Raw genomic sequence first — 19,162 nt, 5'->3', positions numbered from 1 at the left:
CTAAATACCCTGATGCACAGGCGGCGCTCATTGAGACCCTCTGTCATGATTGCAGCTCATTATTTGTGTGTGTTGACTAATTTGAATTGCACTTAAGCTTATATAGGCCGCAGTGCAAAATAATTGGCTGGCCCTTAGGCAATTTGGATTTTGTAGCCGCAATTGTTTGCACTGCCCCTATTCTTAAATCAGCCCCTAAGTCTGAAGTCTCAACCAACTTCATTCTGTGAAAGAGGAAAGGGACAAATCTGCTTGTAAATAAAGGCTAGATATTTAGATTAAAAGTCATATTGTAAGGATAATTGCTTGGAAATTACTGCAGCTCTGGTAGCTATTTTACATGATGGTTGGGTGTAATCTCAACTGAAGCACCACAACTATGCAACTTTATACCGTTTCTTTTTACTTTTGTAACAAGTAGTCAGGTTACTTCACGTGTAACTTATCAGAGAGCAGAATCTGCTTGCTTTACACAGAACACTGCAACTGTTGCCCTGAATGGCTGGAACAGCACAGAATGCCATTGAGAGTAGATCATATCTTAAATGATGCAGCAAGCTGTAGCCTGAACACAATAGAAACCTGTTTACAAAACGGTTCCACAGATTAAGCCCAAACAACAGGGAATTGCTTAAGTCATAAAACTAGTGAGCAGTGAGACCTAGTGGCATAGACTGGGGAGGTGGTTTCTGCTCCCCTTTACACCCAGGCTGTTTAACAGCTAACACAAAATGTTAGAGACTATGAAAACATGTTACTAAAGATAGGTGGCCTTTGGCAAATCTAGTAAATAAATGCAAGGTCTCTGTCATTGCCATTGAAACTGAGGAAGATGAGGAGGAGCAGCTTGAGCGTAGTGAACTGTTAATAAGTGACAGCGATGAAAGTGACTCTCAGGATTCATAAATAATAATAATAGAAAATGTAATTTAAGGTGGGCCATGTTTAATGCAGTTATTACATTATTAAAAGTTTTGATTTAAAGCATGTGAAAGTAGGCCAGATAAAAACCTGTTGGTGTATTTTAATGCATTTTGTTTTATTAACAATGTACAAGTTTGAAATTAAACAATAAATAACTTTTTCATAATCACTTATTGCTTTTATTGTTAATTTTTAAAAAACATTTTAGAAGTTTGTATTATTCTTATTATTAATAATGGTAGATCTAATTCCGTTTTTAAATACAAATTCGTACTTCTGCTTGTTCATTTTCCAACGTTTTGCATACCGTATCCTTGTTAACCAGTTCATATAAAAATACCTTAATAATACTTTTGCTTTATACTGGTGTACAATACAATGTAATTTTGTTATAAAACAGAATGTTGCTTACTTCCCACTGACACACAACCTTTTAACAAAGTTGCTGTAATGTTTAAATTGAGTTACGATGTTGCTGCAAGGTTGTGTGTTAGCAGTTCGGCAGGTGAAAAGAGACGATGGGCTTGACAGTGGGAAAGGGGGTTTAAAATTGATTAAAAAGTGCTGTAAAACTTGGTCATGGAATACTGGAGTTATACACTTGTGTGCGTGCATGTGTGTTGGAGTTTTTGGTTTCATACAGAATTTTTTATTTTTATTTTTATTTTTTTGTCAGGCTATCTCACTGTCTGCCTGTACCTTTAAATTTAAAGACAATGACCAGTTCTCTGTCATCCTACTCTGTCCAATTGCCAGGTGTTAGTGGCAATTGTACACTGTGGGCTAGGTTTACTAGTCACAAACCAGTTGCAAACAAGTCATAAGTCTTGGGTGAAATGTACTAGACATGTGCAATGCCATTTGTGACTTTTTAGGGCATGCTTTGCGGCTGCAGTTTTTGCTTTGGTTCAAGCATAGATGAGTATGTAATGCTGGGCAATCCTGCATAAATTCGCAAATAGGGGTCTCAAATATTGTAATGAGATGGACAAAAGCATCAAATAGCCAGTGGAGAACCACCCATACCCGTACCGAACCCTCACAGGTCGGATGTGCCAGTGGAGAAGGGGTATTAATGTCGGACAAACATATCCAGTTTAGTGAGAGGATACGTGAGACCATAACATATGGTTTTTGATAGAACCACATTTTATTTGGAGATGAAGGCGGGGGCCTAACTATAGATTTGATGGGATTATATAACAGTATTAAAATAGTTAAAATGAGGACAGAACAGAATGCATAGTCAGATGATGTTTACATTTAAAAATTTGATTCTTGCACCCTTGCATGTATAGACGTTATCCTTTGGGCACCCTCTGCAGCAGCAAACCACAGCTCAACTCTATTTATTTGAACAATGCCACACGACTCTTGCAGTGTGTAATGCTAGAGATTTTGCTAAGAAGGCACGACAAATATTTAAATTAGTATATTGCTGCTGTCTTCCTTAACATATTGTAAAAACATAAGAACATAAGGATACAAACGAGAGGGGGCCATTTGGCCATTCTTGCTCGTTTGACTGTTAGTAGCATATTGATCCCAGAATCTTATCAGGCAGCTTCTTGAAGGACCCCCAGTGTCAGCTTCAACTAGCATTACTGTAAAAAAGTGCCTCCTATTTTCTGTTCTGAATACCCCTTTATCTAATCTCCATTTGTGGCCCCCCTGGTCCTTGTTTCTTTTTTCAGGTCACAGAAGTGTCTTGGGTCAACATTATCAATACCTTTTAGAATTTTGAATGCTTGAATCAGATCACTATATAGTCTTCTTAGTTCAAGACTGAATATATTCAATTATTTTAGACTGTCGACATGCCTTTTAAATCTAGAATAATTCTGGTCGCTCTTCTTTGCACTCCTTCTAGAGCGGCAATATCCTTTTTGTAGCGAAGTAACCAGATCTGTTGAATGCATTGTACAGTTTTAACATTACTTCCCTTGATTTAAATTCAACACTTTTCACTATATGTCCAAGCATTTTGTTGGCCTATTTTTATAGCTTCCCCACATTGTCTAGATGAAGATATTTCTGCATCAACATAAAATCCCAGATTTTTTTCATAGATTCCATCTTCAATTTCAGTATCTCCCATATGGTATTTATGATGGACATTTTTATTGCTTGAGTGCAGTACCTCACACTTTTCTATATTAAATGTAATTTGCCATGTGTCTGCCCAGTTCTGAATGCTGTACAGATCATTTTGAAATACCTTTACTGCTGCAGCGGTGTTTGCCACTCCTCCTATTTTTGTGTCGTCTGCAAATTTAACAAGTTTTCTTACTATACCAGAATCTCAGTACATTTAGTACATATGACAAAATGTTTACTTTGTTTAGTGTCGCAACGAAAATGCAGATTGCACTATGTTTGCGCTGCGACTGACCCATCTTAGTAAACCTACCCCTCTGTGTATAAAGTACCTGATGATCACCAAGCCCAACAGTTTCAAAAGAAACAGCTCTCAGCTCTTTACAAAGTTATGTTTTCCCCCCTCTTCTATCACCCAAACATGCCCTTAATTAGGGCTAATGCAGAGTGATTAAATTGGGATTGGAGCAATTTCAAATGCATTTCCAGGATGCATTTTCAAATGCATCCTGGAAAACCAATCTCGCAATTGGTCGCAGCATTTAGGTTCAATATTTTAAAGGCTGTAAAAAGAAATAAATGACTGGTATTTCTGAGCTAGATGAAACAAACACTATTAATCTTCAGACCCCTTCAATTCCCCGTCTCCTCCTGAGCAGTATCGAAATTCATTAAATTTACATTTCATTGGCGCTTTTCTTCAATCGTTTTCCCTTCAGGGGGAAAAGAGAGTAATTGGCAGCACTCCCTTTATTTGCATTGTGGCACCACGTCACTCACTTCAAAACACAAGTGCAGTCTTCATACTATATTCCAATGTTAACCACGCATAAATTATTATATTTTTGTATAGTTGTGAATAATGTCTTTGAAGTTCACCAAAAGTGAACTCTATAATGATTATTTGCATTCGCAGTTGATAAAAAATAAGCATAAAACATTTCCTTTTCTTAGTGCATTTCAAGTTCCCAATATAATTTAAGAACATAAGAACATAAGAAAGTTTACAAACGAGAGGAGGCCATTCGGCCCATCTTGCTCGTTTGGTTGTTAGTAGCTTATTGATCCCAAAATCTCATCAAGCAGCTTCTTGAAGGATCCCAGGGTGTCAGCTTCAACAACATTACTGGGGAGTTTATTCCAGACCCTCACAATTCTCTGTGTAAAAAAGTGTCTCCTATTTTCTGTTCTGAATGCCCCTTTTTCTAAACTCCATTTGTGACCCCTGGTCCTTGTTTCTTTTTTCAGGCTGAAAAAGTCCCTTGGGTCGACACTGTCAATACCTTTTAGAATTTTGAATGCTTGAATTAGGTCGCCACGTAGTCTTCTTTGTTCAAGACTGAACAGATTCAATTCTTTTAGCCTGTCTGCATATGACATGCCTTTTAAGCCCGGAATAATTCTGGTCGCTCTTCTTTGCACTCTTTCTAGAGCAGCAATATCTTTTTTATAGCGAGGTGACCAGAACTGCACACAATATTCAAGATGAGGTCTTACAAGTGCATTGTACAGTTTTAACATTACTTCCCTTGATTTAAATTCAACACTTTTCACAATGTATCCGAGCATCTTGTTAGCCTTTTTTATAGCTTCCCCACATTGCCTAGATGAAGACATTTCTGAGTCAACAAAAACTCCTAGGTCTTTTTCATAGATTCCTTCTCCAATTTCAATATCTCCCATATGATATTTATAATGTACATTTTTATTTCCTGCGTGCAGTACCTTACACTTTTCTCTATTAAATGTCATTTGCCATGTGTCTGCCCAGTTCTGAATCTTGTCTAGATCATTTTGAATGACCTTTGCTGCTGCAACAGTGTTTGCCACTCCTCCTACTTTTGTGTCGTCTGCAAATTTAACAAGTTTGCTTACTATACCAGAATCTAAATCATTAATGTAGATTAGGAATAGCAGAGGACCTAATACTGATCCCTGTGGTACACCGCTGGTTACCACACTCCATTCTGAGGTTTTTCCTCTAATCAGTACTTTCTGTTTTCTACATGTTAACCACTCCCTAATCCATGTACATGTGTTTCCTTGAATCCCAACTGCGTTCAGTTTGAGAATTAATCTTTTGTGCGGGACTTTGTCAAAAGCTTTCTGGAAATCTAAATAAACCATGTCATATGCTTTGCAATTATCCATTATCGATGTTGCATCCTCAAAAAAATCAAGCAAGTTAGTTAGGCACGATCTCCCTTTCCTAAAACCATGTTGACTGTCTCCCAGTACCCTGTTACCATATAGGTAATTTTCCATTTTGGATCTTATTATAGTTTCCATAAGTTTGCATATAATAGAAGTCAGGCTTACTGGTCTGTAGTTACCTGGTTCAGTTTTGTTTCCCTTTTTGTGGATCGGTATTACGTTTGCAATTTTCCAGTCTGTCGGTACCACCCCTGTGTCAAGAGACTGCTGCATGATCTTGGTTAGTGGTTTGTAAATTACTTCTTTCATTTCTTTGAGTACTACTGGGAGGATCTCATCCGGCCCAGGGGATTTGTTTATTTTAAGAGCTCCTAGTCCCTTTAACACTTCTGCCTCAGTTATGCTAAAGTTATTTAAAACTGGATAGGAACTGGATGACATGTGGGGCATGTTGTCAGTATCTTCCTTTGTAAAAACTTGTGAAAAGTAATCATTTAACATATTTGCTATTTTTTTTTCTTCCTCTACGATTTTGCCATTTGTATCTCTTAAACATTTAATCTCCTCTTTGAATGTTCTCTTGCTGTTGTAATATTGGAAAAACATTTTGGAATTGGTTTTAGCTCCCTTAGCAATGTTCATTTCTATTTCTCTCTTGGCCTTTCTAACTTCCTTTTTGACTTGCGTTTGCAGTTCTGTGTACTCTTTCTGCGTACTTTCTTTTTGGTCCTTTTTTAATGCTCTGTAAAGTGCCTTTTTTCACTGAATATTTTTTTTAATTGATCTATTAAACCATTTTGGCAATTTAGTTTTACATTTAGATTTGTCTACTTTAGGGATATAATTGTTTTGCGCCTCTAGTACTACATTTTTGAAGAACAACCATCCTTCTTCTGTGGGTGTTTTCTCTATTTTACTCCAATCTACTTCTGTTAGTCTCTGTTTCATACCTTCATAGTTTGCTTTTCTAAAATTGTAAACCTTAGCTTTAGTCTTTACTTTTGGGGATTTAAAAAACACTTCAAATGAGACCATGTTGTGGTCTGAGTTTGCCAGTGGTTCTCTGACCTCTGTTTTAGTTATTCTATCTTCGTTATTTGAAAAGACTAAATCAAGGCATGCCTCCCCTCTAGTGGGTGCCTTCACAAATTGTGTTAGGAAGCAGTCATTTGTCATTTCCACCATTTCTATTTCATCCTTCGCGCTACCCACCGGGTTTTCCCATTTTATTTGGGGGAAGTTGAAATCCCCCATTAGTATGGCTTCTCCTTTGCTACACACATTTCTAATGTCATTGTATAACAGATTATTGTGCTCACCGTCTGAATCTGGCGGTCTATAGCATGCTCCTATTATTATGCCTTTTGAATTTTTGTCTGTTATTCTGACCCATATTGATTCGGTTTTATTTTCTTTGTCCAGGTTTAACACCTGGGCTTCAAGACTGTTTCTTATGTATAGCGCTACCCCTCCTCCTCTTCTGTCCTGCCTGTCTTTCCTATACAGTGTATACCCACAAATATTATATTCGTCCCCATCACTCTCAGATAACCACGTTTCTGTAACACCTATCACATCATAGTTACCTGTTAGTGCAGTAGCTTCAAGTTCTAGAATTTTGTTTCTGATACTTCTAGCATTTAGATAAATACATTTAATGGTTGTCTTACCTGAGTTGTTGTTCTTGTTTTGATGCGGTCTCCCTTCTGTTTTTTTGTTGATTTCTCCCCCCTTCCTTTCTAGTTTAAATGCTTCCGAACCTGCTCGAGTAGTAGTAGGTAAATGCGCGTTAAGCCTTAAATTCTTAATTAGCATAAACTTGCATCTGAGATATTTAGAACATTTAGAACATCAACAAAGTACATCGTAAGGTTCTCAGAAATGATAAGGATAGCCTATCTCCTGTGCAAGCCATGGTACCTTTACGAGAACAACTGGTGTGCTGTGTTCCTACGGATGCTTTTTCATCTGTTTGAGAAGTGTGCAGAAGTGCAACAAGTAAAATTATTAGTATTATTAAATATGGCAAGGCTGGGGTTAGACTCCCCTCCTGTAAAATGTGTGGAATGTGGCCATGTGCTAAATGATTCATTGATGATCAATTACACATGTACCAATAGGAAAGGGCTGGGAGCAGCAGGTTGTGCTCCCTGCCTCTGCATCGAGATCTGCAGGGTGCTGTTTTGGATATTTTGTTTGTTTTTGATTCACTGTTTTTTTATCTTTGTTTAATAAAAGTGCACCGTGACACGGTGCTCATATAACATGTCGTGTGTGGGTAATCGCTGATATGAAAGACAGACATTGGAGGTGGAGTTGAAACGCTGCTCAGGCGCACAGGATGCATTTACACAAAAGAAAGAAAACAAACAGGTCATGTGACGTTACCAGCGATGGTAACGCACAGAGGCCACATACAGTAAACTGTACAAAAGTAAATAAAACACAGTACAAAAACTACAACAAAAGGTGCCACACAGGGCAAGTGCTAGCCTTATAAATGAGGAGTCCCGCTCCAGGAACCTGCTCCACTACGTAACTCTCGCTATTCATTATTTTAGATCACTATCCCCTAAACTAACCTACTTATGAGCCAGTATCCATACGACGACTCCTGCTGCTTCATACGGCCTTGGCAGGGCATTGCCTTCACAAGCATCACTTACAGAGTCAGGGTTGTGTAGCTGTCGTTCCTGCAGAGCGGATGCTCTCTCCTCATGTATGCGCAGGCTGGCGCCTGCATGTGGTAATCAAGAAAGATTCCTAACCACTGCCCCGGATTGACAAGTCACTCAATCTGGTGTCTGGATCATCCAGGTTCAGCTCTCTCAATGTCTGCAGCGGCTACTGGCAGGTGGAGCTTGCCCTGGATGCCTAACCAAAAACTGCCTTCTCCACTGGCCAGGGGTTCTGGCAGTTCCGGGTGACGCCGTTTGGTCTTAGCAATGTCCCTGCCACCTTTGAGCAGCTCATGGAGAAGGTGCTTAGCGGAATCCCGAGACAAGCGTGCATCATTTACCTGGATGACCTGTTGGTGCACGACCCCACCTTCTCCACAGCTCTGCACAACCTACGGCAAGTACAGCGAACAAGGGGTCAGGTGAGTGCTCCCAGGCTCCCCTCCAGCAGTACCAGGTTGGCACGCCAATGGAGCGCATCAGGGTAGATGTCTTGGGGCCCTTCCCGGCCACCGATCGGGGTAATCACATGGCCTGAAATCTATGCACTGCCAGACCAAGAGATTCCAACAGTGTTAGGTGCATTTGTGGACAGTTTCTTCTCCTGGTTCAGGGTCACCCAGGAGCTGCACTCTGACCAGGAGCGCAATTTCTGGGTGTTCACTGGAGTGTGCCAGAGTTTGGGGATCCACAAGACCAGGACCACCAGTGAGATTTGCACCTGCCACTGATCCTATTTGCTACACCGCTGTGCAGGAATCTACCAGCTGTACTCCTGTGCTGCTGTTGATGGGTCAAGAGCTGAATACACCAGGGGACATCTTCTTTGGGCAGCCACCAGACAAAAGGAAGCCTCCCAGGCCAGAGTACGTCCAGCTCCTGCAGGACCAGCTGGACATGCTTTCGCCTGGGAGCAGCTGCAAGCTGCTGGGATCCACCAGCAATGCCACTACGACCTGCGGGGAAAGGGCAGGACTTTGATCTGGAGGAGCAAGTGTGGGTGAACAGCCCGTGGAGGAGAAAAGGTCGCTGGCCCAAGATAGAGTCCCCCTGGGTTGGTGCCTGTATGGTAATTGAGTGACCCGGTGAAGTGGTGTACCTGGTGCAGCTAATTGCAAGGAGCCACCGGGTCATGCTGCATCATGATTGGCTCGTCCTATACCAAGGGGGGCTGCTGAACACCCCTTCAATCAGCTGCTTCTCCTATTGACTGAAATGCTTTTAGCCAGTAATATACTTTAACCCAGAAGACAATGTTACATTAGGTAAGATTAGTGGTAATCAGGGTTTGGTTTAGTTGACGTCTGTACACAGAAGTCAGCCAATCACTCTTAAGGATTTGTCAAAATTCCAGTATATCTCATCTTGTGTAAGAAATGACAAGGAGAAATACAACTAAGTTTCCAACATAGTTCTAAAGTTAAAAAACAAAACCTTTTAATGTTTAACAGTAATTCTTGAATACAATCTATGGTTTTGTGTTTTTCCTAGTAAGTTAATATGTTTTTGTGTAGGGTGTTTATTTTAACAGAAATCATGTCACACAGTTTGAACAGGCAGAATTGTTCAGCTTCACTTTGCAGTCCTCTCTTCCAAACTGCACAAGGTAACAGCTCCTGTATTAACAAGAGTCAACCTACCCACCACTACTGTGGGAAAGGGTTTTGAAGTGGAGTCCTTCCATCAGAAACAGTTTGAAGACCTGAAAGTATAATTTGAAACTTAATTGCGGTTGGTTTTATATTTACATGTCCTGGTTCATGACATTAGTCTACCAAGGGGGTGTTCCTCCTGAACACATACCGGGGAATATATCTGTTCCAACACAATGCTTTCAGTGTTTACACAAAAAAAATGATTTATACACATTTCACCCTATCAAAATAATTATTAAAAGTGAACGAGTGTTTAAAAACATTAGATTGTGAACTGCTTTTTCAACAGGTGATCATGTAAGTTATTGTGGACAGGGTAAAATGCACACAGAAAGCAGTTTATCATAAATTTAAGCCAACATTTCGAGGAGACGTTTTCATTAATGAAAAGTGTGTCTAAATGTTTAACTACCTGTACCAGTAGGTTTGTTTTAGTACTGTATGTATTTATTTTATTTGCATCTTAGACTGAACTTTCTGAAGTATTTTGACTTCTCTACCCTTTCTAATGTGGCTCCCTGTGTCTGTGTGTTTAGGTCACTTCCTGTTTCTGAACAGCTCAGGGGTAGCAAGCCCTGCAGTGCTGAGTCCTTGGCTGAAGAGCAGCAGTGGGCTGTGTGCATTTGAGGCATCTGTTTACCTGCACAGTGGGCAAACAGGGAGGTACACGATATCGATAATTGAGAACGACAAACAGCCACGAGAGATTCTGTCCACAGAGAGAGACACCACCACTGGGTAAGATGTCTTTTCAATGCAACATTGTTCCTGTGTGTGTGACCATATGACAGTTTACCATAGTAAAAGCATAGCAAAGTTTAATAAAGTATGGGGAAAGCATGCTCAATCATAGGTAAACATTGTAAAACCCAGGGAGTTTTGGTAGATCAAAATGGCAAACTACAGATCATATTATAACCATGGGAACGAGCATTTGAAAAGGATGTAGGGATGCAAGCAGCACTACTCTGCTCTACTGTAAACCAGTCTAGTGGAACTGAGAGTCCAATTCAGCCCTCTGCACCCACTCGCAGTACAGGGATCAGCCAGGTGCATATTTCAGGCAGTGTAGGCCTGACATGATTGCATCATTGTAAAATGCAAGCGAACACGTTTTGTCACCAACTGTACTTGCTTTTAGAAACAAAAACAAATTAACTTGTCAACTTGATGGGTTGGGAACATGAGACAGGTTTGCACAGCTGTAGAGAAATTAAACACTGCCAAAGACAGAGACACTGCAGTTCATCAGTTCACCCAGGTTTATAAGGATGGCCAGATGCCTTTCTTATTTGTTGATGTCCACCACTGGTTTTATATTGGTCAGAGATTTATTTATTTATTTGTTTATTTTTTAATGGTAATGTTGGTTTGTATAGAAATTGTTTCCAACTTGCTGGTGACAAACAAGATGGCAGTCTTTTAGTTATTAACCTTCTATTGCTGTGCAGGGGCCTGGGTGACTGCTTTGTCAGAATGGTTTCTACAAATGTTTATTTTTAATAGAATAGCTTTAAAAGAAATTAAAAGACCACTTTGTCTAAACATTTGTTGATTTAAACTAGCAGTGTTCTTTGCTTGCAGCATTTTAGTCTTAAAAGTGTGTTGCTGAGAACAAATGAGAACTAATTTTGCAAAGTGGTTCTGAATGTCAGAGAAAGAGCTTAATATAGGGAAACATGTTTTATTTCTTCTTTCTTGGATTATATCTTCCCGTTTGATTGTTTATCAACCTTTTTTAATATATTGTATCCTGACACACTATGAGGAATGAGTCCTATTTTAGGCACCTGCAGCTCTTTGTTAAAGGCTGCTCAACACAGTTAGCTGCCCAGAACAAGCTCAGGGACATTCCCCCTTACCAATGAGCAGTTATCTATGATCAAAAACAACAAAAACTCCCCACAGGGCCACCAGGCAAATGACCAACTGTGGAAAAGTGGTTTACTGTGCGCAGGTGTAGAGGTGATGCTGTGCTCAAGTAATGACAAACAACAGCATTCACGGAGCAATGATGATTCATTTATAATTCAAAGTGACTTGGCAACTGTAAATAACAACTGGCAATACACAGCTATGTGTACTGATCAGAAAAACCCACGGTGTTCAGTCCTGAAATAATAATTATTGTAAATATACACACAGAACACAGGCACGGTCACAAGTCCAAAGTGATTGCTTTTTAAGTGCGAGTGGTAAAATACATTTATTTGTGAATAGCAGTACAGTGTTGTCTATGTTGGTGCTAGCCTATAGCGACAGCTCCTGGTACATGCTAGCCATCTAAATGTTTATAATTAGTACAACAAAACAAACAAACACTAAACACTTAGGGTATATCACAGTCCTTCAGCAGTTCGTCCATAACCTTAACGAATGAACCGTTAAATCATCCAGTCCGGGGCACACTGTTCCCTTTGAACAGTGCCCTCACAGGTCGGGAGGTTTATAACCAAGAATCATTCTTTCTCTGTCACACCGACCTGCATAACTCTGTATTTGCACCCCCCTCCCCCAGGTCTGCCCCCTTTAGAGCCCCTGGTTGGCCTAGGTATGCTCAGTTTCATCCCAAGGCCAACTCTTGACATGAATGGGCTCCATAACAGTAGTGTGAACAGTGTTTAAATCCCGGACTTGATATCAAACCCAGTGCCTGCGGTATTGTCACAAAACAATGTTTTTTGTTTTCTTTTGCTACAGTTCAAGATAAGTAGAACTCCTTGCAACCAACACTGATAACAAGTCGATCCCTGAACCTGCTCATAGGTACTGACCCTGGAGGGACATGATTTAGTTGTGCTTAAGCTTCTGAGATCAGAGAATATGTCAATCCAAGGTACAGAAGTATGTCTTCGGGCAAATACTTAGTAATATATCCCCGTAGAGCCTCATATTAAAATCATGGATGTTCTGTAAACATAGAATACAGGGCACGGGTATAAGAAGAGTCTTGTCAGCAAAATGACTTAACCCCATCGCTCCCTGCAGGGTTTATGCTGGTGCATCGGTAGGGAGTTTTGGAATTGTTTTCTGCTTACATTATAGAATGCCATTGGCTACCAGATTTCCAGAGGGAAAAACTGGGACATTTTTTCCCCCATACGGAATGACACTGTAACAGCTCTAAAACAGTTTAAATTATAATAACAGAATTGTATTTGCCAAATAATCTGATGTTCATTGCATCACGTTTTAAAACCATACACAAATACAAATGCATTCTTGCTGGCATCATAATACATTTTTTGCTGAACTTTCTCACAAATTCTGTATTCATTTACGTGTTTTCAGATGAGTGTTGTTGCATTTTGTAAAATAAAATACAAAAATAAAATTAAAAAAAAGAATGTAACTGCTCATTACATCTTCATTCTAGTGCCTGAATAATTTAACAATTACAGCTGATGCACAGTGATGCACATTTTTTTTGTTTTCACATATACTTCTCTGCACTTGAAATTTGCTGTAACAATTGTGGCTTGCTGATAAGGTAACCATAGAAAGCAGAACAAGTCATACCTTTAAAATTATAATGTACCAACATAAGACTTCTGACAGTCTCAACTTTCATCCTGTTTCTTTCATCACTCGATTGCACATTCAAAAAGGAGAAGATGCTCTCAACATTTGCACTCTGATTTGGAACTGCAAAATAATAACCAGCTAACTTAAGCGGTTCTGTGTACTGTTCCACATATGTGCAAGGACTTTTCTGAGCAGCGAAGAGAACTCCACTGTTCCTGCCTCAAATTATTTTGTTCAGTGACAAACCTTTTGACTAATGTAAGTTGATCTAAGAGCACAGAATCATTAAGATCAACATTCTCTGAGCTCAGGTAATGCACAGACTTCTTAACAGCACCCCACTCAGGTGGGTCACTTAAATCCATCCACATGAAACATTTGTACTGATTGAAGTTGCTAATCCACTTTTGCAAGTACTCGTGAGCTACAGAATAACAGGCCCTGGAATCACGTTTGAACCTAGTCTATGAATCCTGATCAAGCTTTCCTAACAACTGCCTTAAAACTGCAGAATTTCTGCTACATTCGTTCCTGGACATGAACTACCACTGAGTTTAGAACTTTGTACACTTCAGCTACAGAATTGGTCTTTTTCTCAACCTTCGGAGGAGCATTCTGAAAGAGTTACATCTGGCTATATACAAACCACAAGTATGCTTCACTGGCATCATTTTGGAATAAATTTTCAAGCACCTTTGGACAAGCATCTAGTGACAAGAAGAATTATTTCAGAGCCTCATAGGGCAAAAGAATTATCTCAATGTAGGAGACAGGGAAAGCCATCGTGTTCTTGAATGAGTTTCCCATTGACAAACTCACAGAATTCCAATAGTTTTTGAACTCGTACTGCATACACTGAAAAGTAAATGAAACTCTTAACCACAATCACGTCAACATCAACACTCAGAGAATCATTTGCAACATGGATGGTTTTGTGCAAAATGTGATCAGGGCAGCCAATGCCAACTAAGTTGTTTCCTAGTGGAAGAGTTTCCTTTAGTCTAGCAGAAACATTGTTAGTACCAGCTTTTTTAAGCCCCTAAAGTTTGCATTTGTTATCACCTCCAAAGGCAATGCCTTTTCCAGAAAGGTTATTTATCTCTAGTGTATCACTCTGGCAAAGTGATAAGTGGTATATGCAGGTGCAGGTGCAGTAATGAAACACAGAGAGTTATAATCCAGTTTGGAACAGTTTTTAATTGTATCCAGGTCTGGATACTCCCCAGGCAATACACACCAATGTGTAGAGCACGGCAGGAAACAATAATAACTGGTTTTGCAAACCAAATAATACTACACATTATCCACCCCACAATACAATCCAGTACACCAGTCTGGGTACTGCAGTAATGTTGGTGGTGGGTGATAACAATTTAAACAGTAACTGTAGTGTGGTGTTGTTCCTGGTAGTGCTGGCCCAAGGCAACAGCTCCAGAGACGTGTTAGCCATCTAGTGAATTTACAAAACAAAAGACAATTACTAACAACGACAAAACAAACAAAACACTCACGAATACTGCTCCCAATAATTCACAGGGGATCTCACGCGGTCCTTTCGGTTTCGTATCCACTCTCTAACCAAGTGAAGGAAAAGATTTACGATTCTCCAGCCCCTTTATGCTATCACGCATGACTACATGGTAAATGATTGCAGCTGTCTCTTTTGCCTGCAGCTGTTAACACGTTTACCTTCTGGGTCAATACATTCCTGCACTGGAGTCTCACCTTCTTCCAGGCTGACTGACTTCCCGACCCAGGAAATGAACTGTCAGGCCAGCTCGTCCAAAGACTTCGCTACATAGCGCCCTCACAGGCTGGGAAGGAGATTTACAACCAGAACTCATTATATTTCTGTCACAATCACTCATATAGTTTGTTTCAGTTTCAGACATCTCATTTCCTAAAGCGTAGATTCAATAACTTTGTATGTAAACCCCCTTCAACAGAGAAATACTGAACTATTGCTGGAAACAGTTTAACACAACCGTGATTGCTTGCACCTGTGGAAATGCTCAAATAATTAACAGAGGCTAAAGACTGTTCTATGCATTTGACAGCATGAGGAGCTAAAACAGTATATACTATTGCCTCAGTTTTGGTATGAGCTGAAGAAAAATGTTTAGCAACTGCACAGTCCATTGATTTAAAGCTATGGAGATGCTTGACAACGTGGAGTGCCATAGTTCCCTCTGCAGCTGTCACGTTTGTTCAAAGCTTGCATAAAGGCTTATATAGTTGTTTTATTTACATTTTATAATTATCGGCAGGTGTGAAACTTATGACAAAAATAATACTAAAATCGTACCGACATGCTGTGCACTCAGCTTCATTTTTTGTCCTCCCCTTTTCAGAAAAGTAAAATCTGCCTTTAACTGGTCAGTAAAGCGAGACTTTCGTTTGGGCATGTTCCTTTTCCTATCTCATTGTCGTCATTGCTTTTTGTAATGGTATTAATATTATTGTCCCTTTCTAAAGCTTGTCTTTGGCTGGCCTACAGAAACATCCCTGCTGCCTTGGCTTACTCTGAAAACAAAGCGTGAAAGAAAGTACAGAATTCCTAATTCATTCATATGACAACAAAACACAAGTTAAAGGCCTTTAGTGGCACATTGTACTAATATGGCTTCACTAGCTAATCGGTGTTGGGAACATTGTGTATTTGTTTAAATGGCATTAACAACATATTTGATATATTTTGTAATTACAGGGTAACACCATGTAAGAGTAGGATGTGTTACTATATATTTTTTTCTCTCTGTAAAACCATAAATTTAGCATCACTGTTTTAAACAACAAGGAATGATTGAATCATTCAAATTTAATTAGAATGTTTAATACATTGTGTAGGAAGTTTAATTACAATTCCTTACCATGAATTATTAAATTTTTTTGCCAAGTGGCTTCCTAAATCATGAATTTCCTCTTTATCTGACTGAGTATTTGAAGTGTAAATGTCCCCTGGAGCTGGCAAGCGAGGGATTATATGCAAATAAGTTGTAATATGTGATCTATACTTGTGCTACAGGAATTCATATTAACATTATGTAGGAGTGACATATCATTGCTAGTGATGACCCACAGATTGCATTTCCAAGCAAACGAAATGTAGCCAATAAACCTCTGAGCAGGGGCGGTTGAAATCCACCAAGCTTTAGAGGTTTAAGCCGCTAAAGAGATGCCTAAACATGCAACAATTCATCTAGGTACTGACACTTGGGATGCAAGCATGAAAGTGTCAGTTAGGTCCTTATTTGTGAATTTTACCATTAAGGCAGTTCATAGCATGATTGACAAAAAACCATGCTTGCACTCAGTATCCACCTTTTGAGTCAAGCCTATTACAATGTAGCAGATCCTATACCAAGATTAAATTCTCTAAACCATAAGTGATTTCATACAGTATTTCAGCTTCATGTAAACCATCAACACTAAATAGTTCCAGAACAAAAAAGTTTTCTATAGTAAAAAAAAAAAAAAAAAAGAAGAAAAATCAATCTCAATCCCTTATCTTAATCACCTGACCAATCTCTTTTGTGACTGTGGAAGCTTAGTGCGGTGCTCTTGCAAAGTGCTTTTTAGATACTTTGCAGGTCTGTCTGATGTAAGATTTGGGTGAGTTGCTGACAACGTGTGCTTAATCCTGTGTGATTGATTTCTTCGGAAAATCCTTCCTCAGCAGAACAAGGGATGAAATATTGAACTGACAGTACACCTATCCTGCTTCATTAAGAGTCTGTGCACATCCCTGTCAGTGAGTTTTATGAAAACTATAACGATGTAATGTGGAGTTCGAGAGAACCTGCAGTGATATGTAAAGTGCCACTACTTGCCCTTCTGATTCATATCCTGTCTCGCAGCAAGTGTCTGGCAGTTGATCACACACCCACCACCCTCCAGGTTGTTGCAGAGACAGGATTATATGCAGAATGGGAGTTTTCTTGAAGCTGAGATTAGTTTGTCAATGTAATGTTGGTTGATTTTGCTATTGTTTCTTTCTCTGCACTGTTTGTAATCTTTGATTGTGTAACATTATACCATGCTATATATATATATATATATATATATATATATATATATATATATATATATATATATATATATATATATATATTGTTTTGTTTTTTGCTACAGTCTTCCAATCTTCAATATCTAATTTCCTATTTCCGAGGTTTTCAAATAGAGTCGGACTTCTGCTGGTTCAACCTGGTTCTTTAACACATCCTGTGAATAGTCTTATGGCAAAAAAAAAAATCTATTTATAGCATATTAGAAAATGAATTTTAAGCAAACAGCTTTTCTTCAAATATATTATGAGCCGTTAAGGACATGGATTTTAAAACATTTGTAATCAATCCTTTAAGGATTCAGATCAGTTCCTGTGGAAAAGTATAATGTAAATGTAGGAAAGTGGCTGAGGAATCCTTGCATTGGGGTTTAGCCTGTGAACGTGAGAGCAAGGGCTGTCACAAGGGGTCTTGCCTCCAACGTTTCATGCGCTGGCTGTGTTTCTAACTATGCTTTACTATTAAATAAACTCAATATGCAGCACACTTGGTGATAGTAAGAAAGGTAACTAGATACTATTATTCTTCAGCTCTTCTCTGAACTTTTGTATACCTTCTCTTCACGTCTGTTTGTGCCTCCCTCGGATTGAACCTGTGAATACTCGCTTCCATGTGGCGGAGTCTGCAAATCTACAAAATGAATCAGAAAAGTCGTGTGTGTCTGGGAAGCTCTTGGTTTCTTCGTACAGGGCTGCTCGAGTTGTATCATCAGAGGGCCTTCTATTATTATTCAGCAGATGCATTTACTGCAGCAAGACATTGGACCACCAGTAACCAATGAATTGTTCAAAACAGGTGTATCTGCTCTGCATTCTGTAAACTGAAGCAAAACAAATGTGTTGCTAGCAGCCCTTAGGGATTCTAGAGGAAAAGAAAGTTTTTATGTGCTGAAGCAGCACTTGTGTTTGCGGCTGATCAAAGGGGCCAGGCTAAATAATTGGAATTGATTTTGAGCTTGGCTTGTTTTCTGTTTTATTTTTTATTTTCACAGTGCAACGATTAATGAAATTAAATGTTTGGCAGCCCTGTGTTGATTTTACAATTCTACTGTGAAAAATAAACGAGACCAGGGAGCCAACGATACCAGCCACTGACGCAAGCTCCCCACTATCTGCAGAAATTGGGCAGTGGGCTGGAATACCCTCTGTTCGTTTCCATCTAATAATAATAATAACAATAATAAATAATAATAGTAATAATAATAATAAATAATAAAAATGTTAACAAAGCTGTGCAGAGTGAGCAACCTTTACGTTGGAAAAGAAACTAGAATAAAATGTCTGCACATTAATCCTAACTACGGTAACAAACAAACACATCTGAATACAAATGCTTGCATACTGTAAGTTTGTCATATAGCAAACGGGGTATTTGACACCAGGTACTGAACAAATAATAATTTCTTCTTCTTCTTCTTCTTGATGAAATGCAATGCATCTTTATCTGAAACATCTTGGACGGATTGTTAATGTTTTGAACTAATACCAAGAGTTAGTAATGCTACAGTAAAATGAGATTCCCTATTGGGTGGACAATTGTTACTCTTAATTGGCAATGAAACTCAATGTTACTTTTTTTAGGTCAATGAGGTTCATTCCATGCTCCATACATACAGCCACCATTTCAATAAGTAAAATATACGTTTTAAATACTTAGTACATTAAAGTGTCAAAGAGTTTCCTATGCAATGTAAGAAATCAGTCAATCAGGTAAATTGAATAGACTCACAAAAAAAAACATAAGAAAAAACTGAATAACAAATTTACTTCAATAAAATATATCTTACAGGTACTATGTTTCCATATCATTCTTGTTTAAACACGATACTGGCAATAAACTTCTTGCGACAGTTTTATTTCTTGTCATCACCCTTGGTTATTAAATTAATCTGAGAGAACAGATGTGTTTGAGGTCTGTCACATCATATAGATTACATTAGAACCAAAGCAATTGAAGTAAATGGTTTTATAAAAAAAAAAAAAAAATTAAAAAGCACATTGAATAAATCATTCAGAAGAGATTCAGAAATGGTTGTATATAATAAAAGCACTAGTGTCTGAAATCC

General features: G+C 38.9%; 1 protein-coding gene across 1 annotated transcript in view; it reads left to right on the top strand.

The window, feature by feature from the left end:
* Nucleotides 1-19,162, top strand: part of LOC121317698 (ALK tyrosine kinase receptor-like) — a 113,253-nt gene that overhangs the window by 23,564 nt on the left and 70,527 nt on the right. Inside the window, exon 3 of the mRNA XM_041253853.1 lies at nt 10,045-10,246. Within this exon, the coding sequence (XP_041109787.1) occupies nt 10,045-10,246 (202 nt within the window). The remainder of the gene's footprint in view (nt 1-10,044; nt 10,247-19,162) is intronic.

Source organism: Polyodon spathula, chromosome 6 (assembly GCF_017654505.1).
Source record: "Polyodon spathula isolate WHYD16114869_AA chromosome 6, ASM1765450v1, whole genome shotgun sequence".
Taxonomy (NCBI): domain Eukaryota; kingdom Metazoa; phylum Chordata; class Actinopteri; order Acipenseriformes; family Polyodontidae; genus Polyodon; species Polyodon spathula.
Note: the sequence above shows the minus strand (reverse complement) of the source record. Positions and strands in the feature narration are given on the sequence as shown.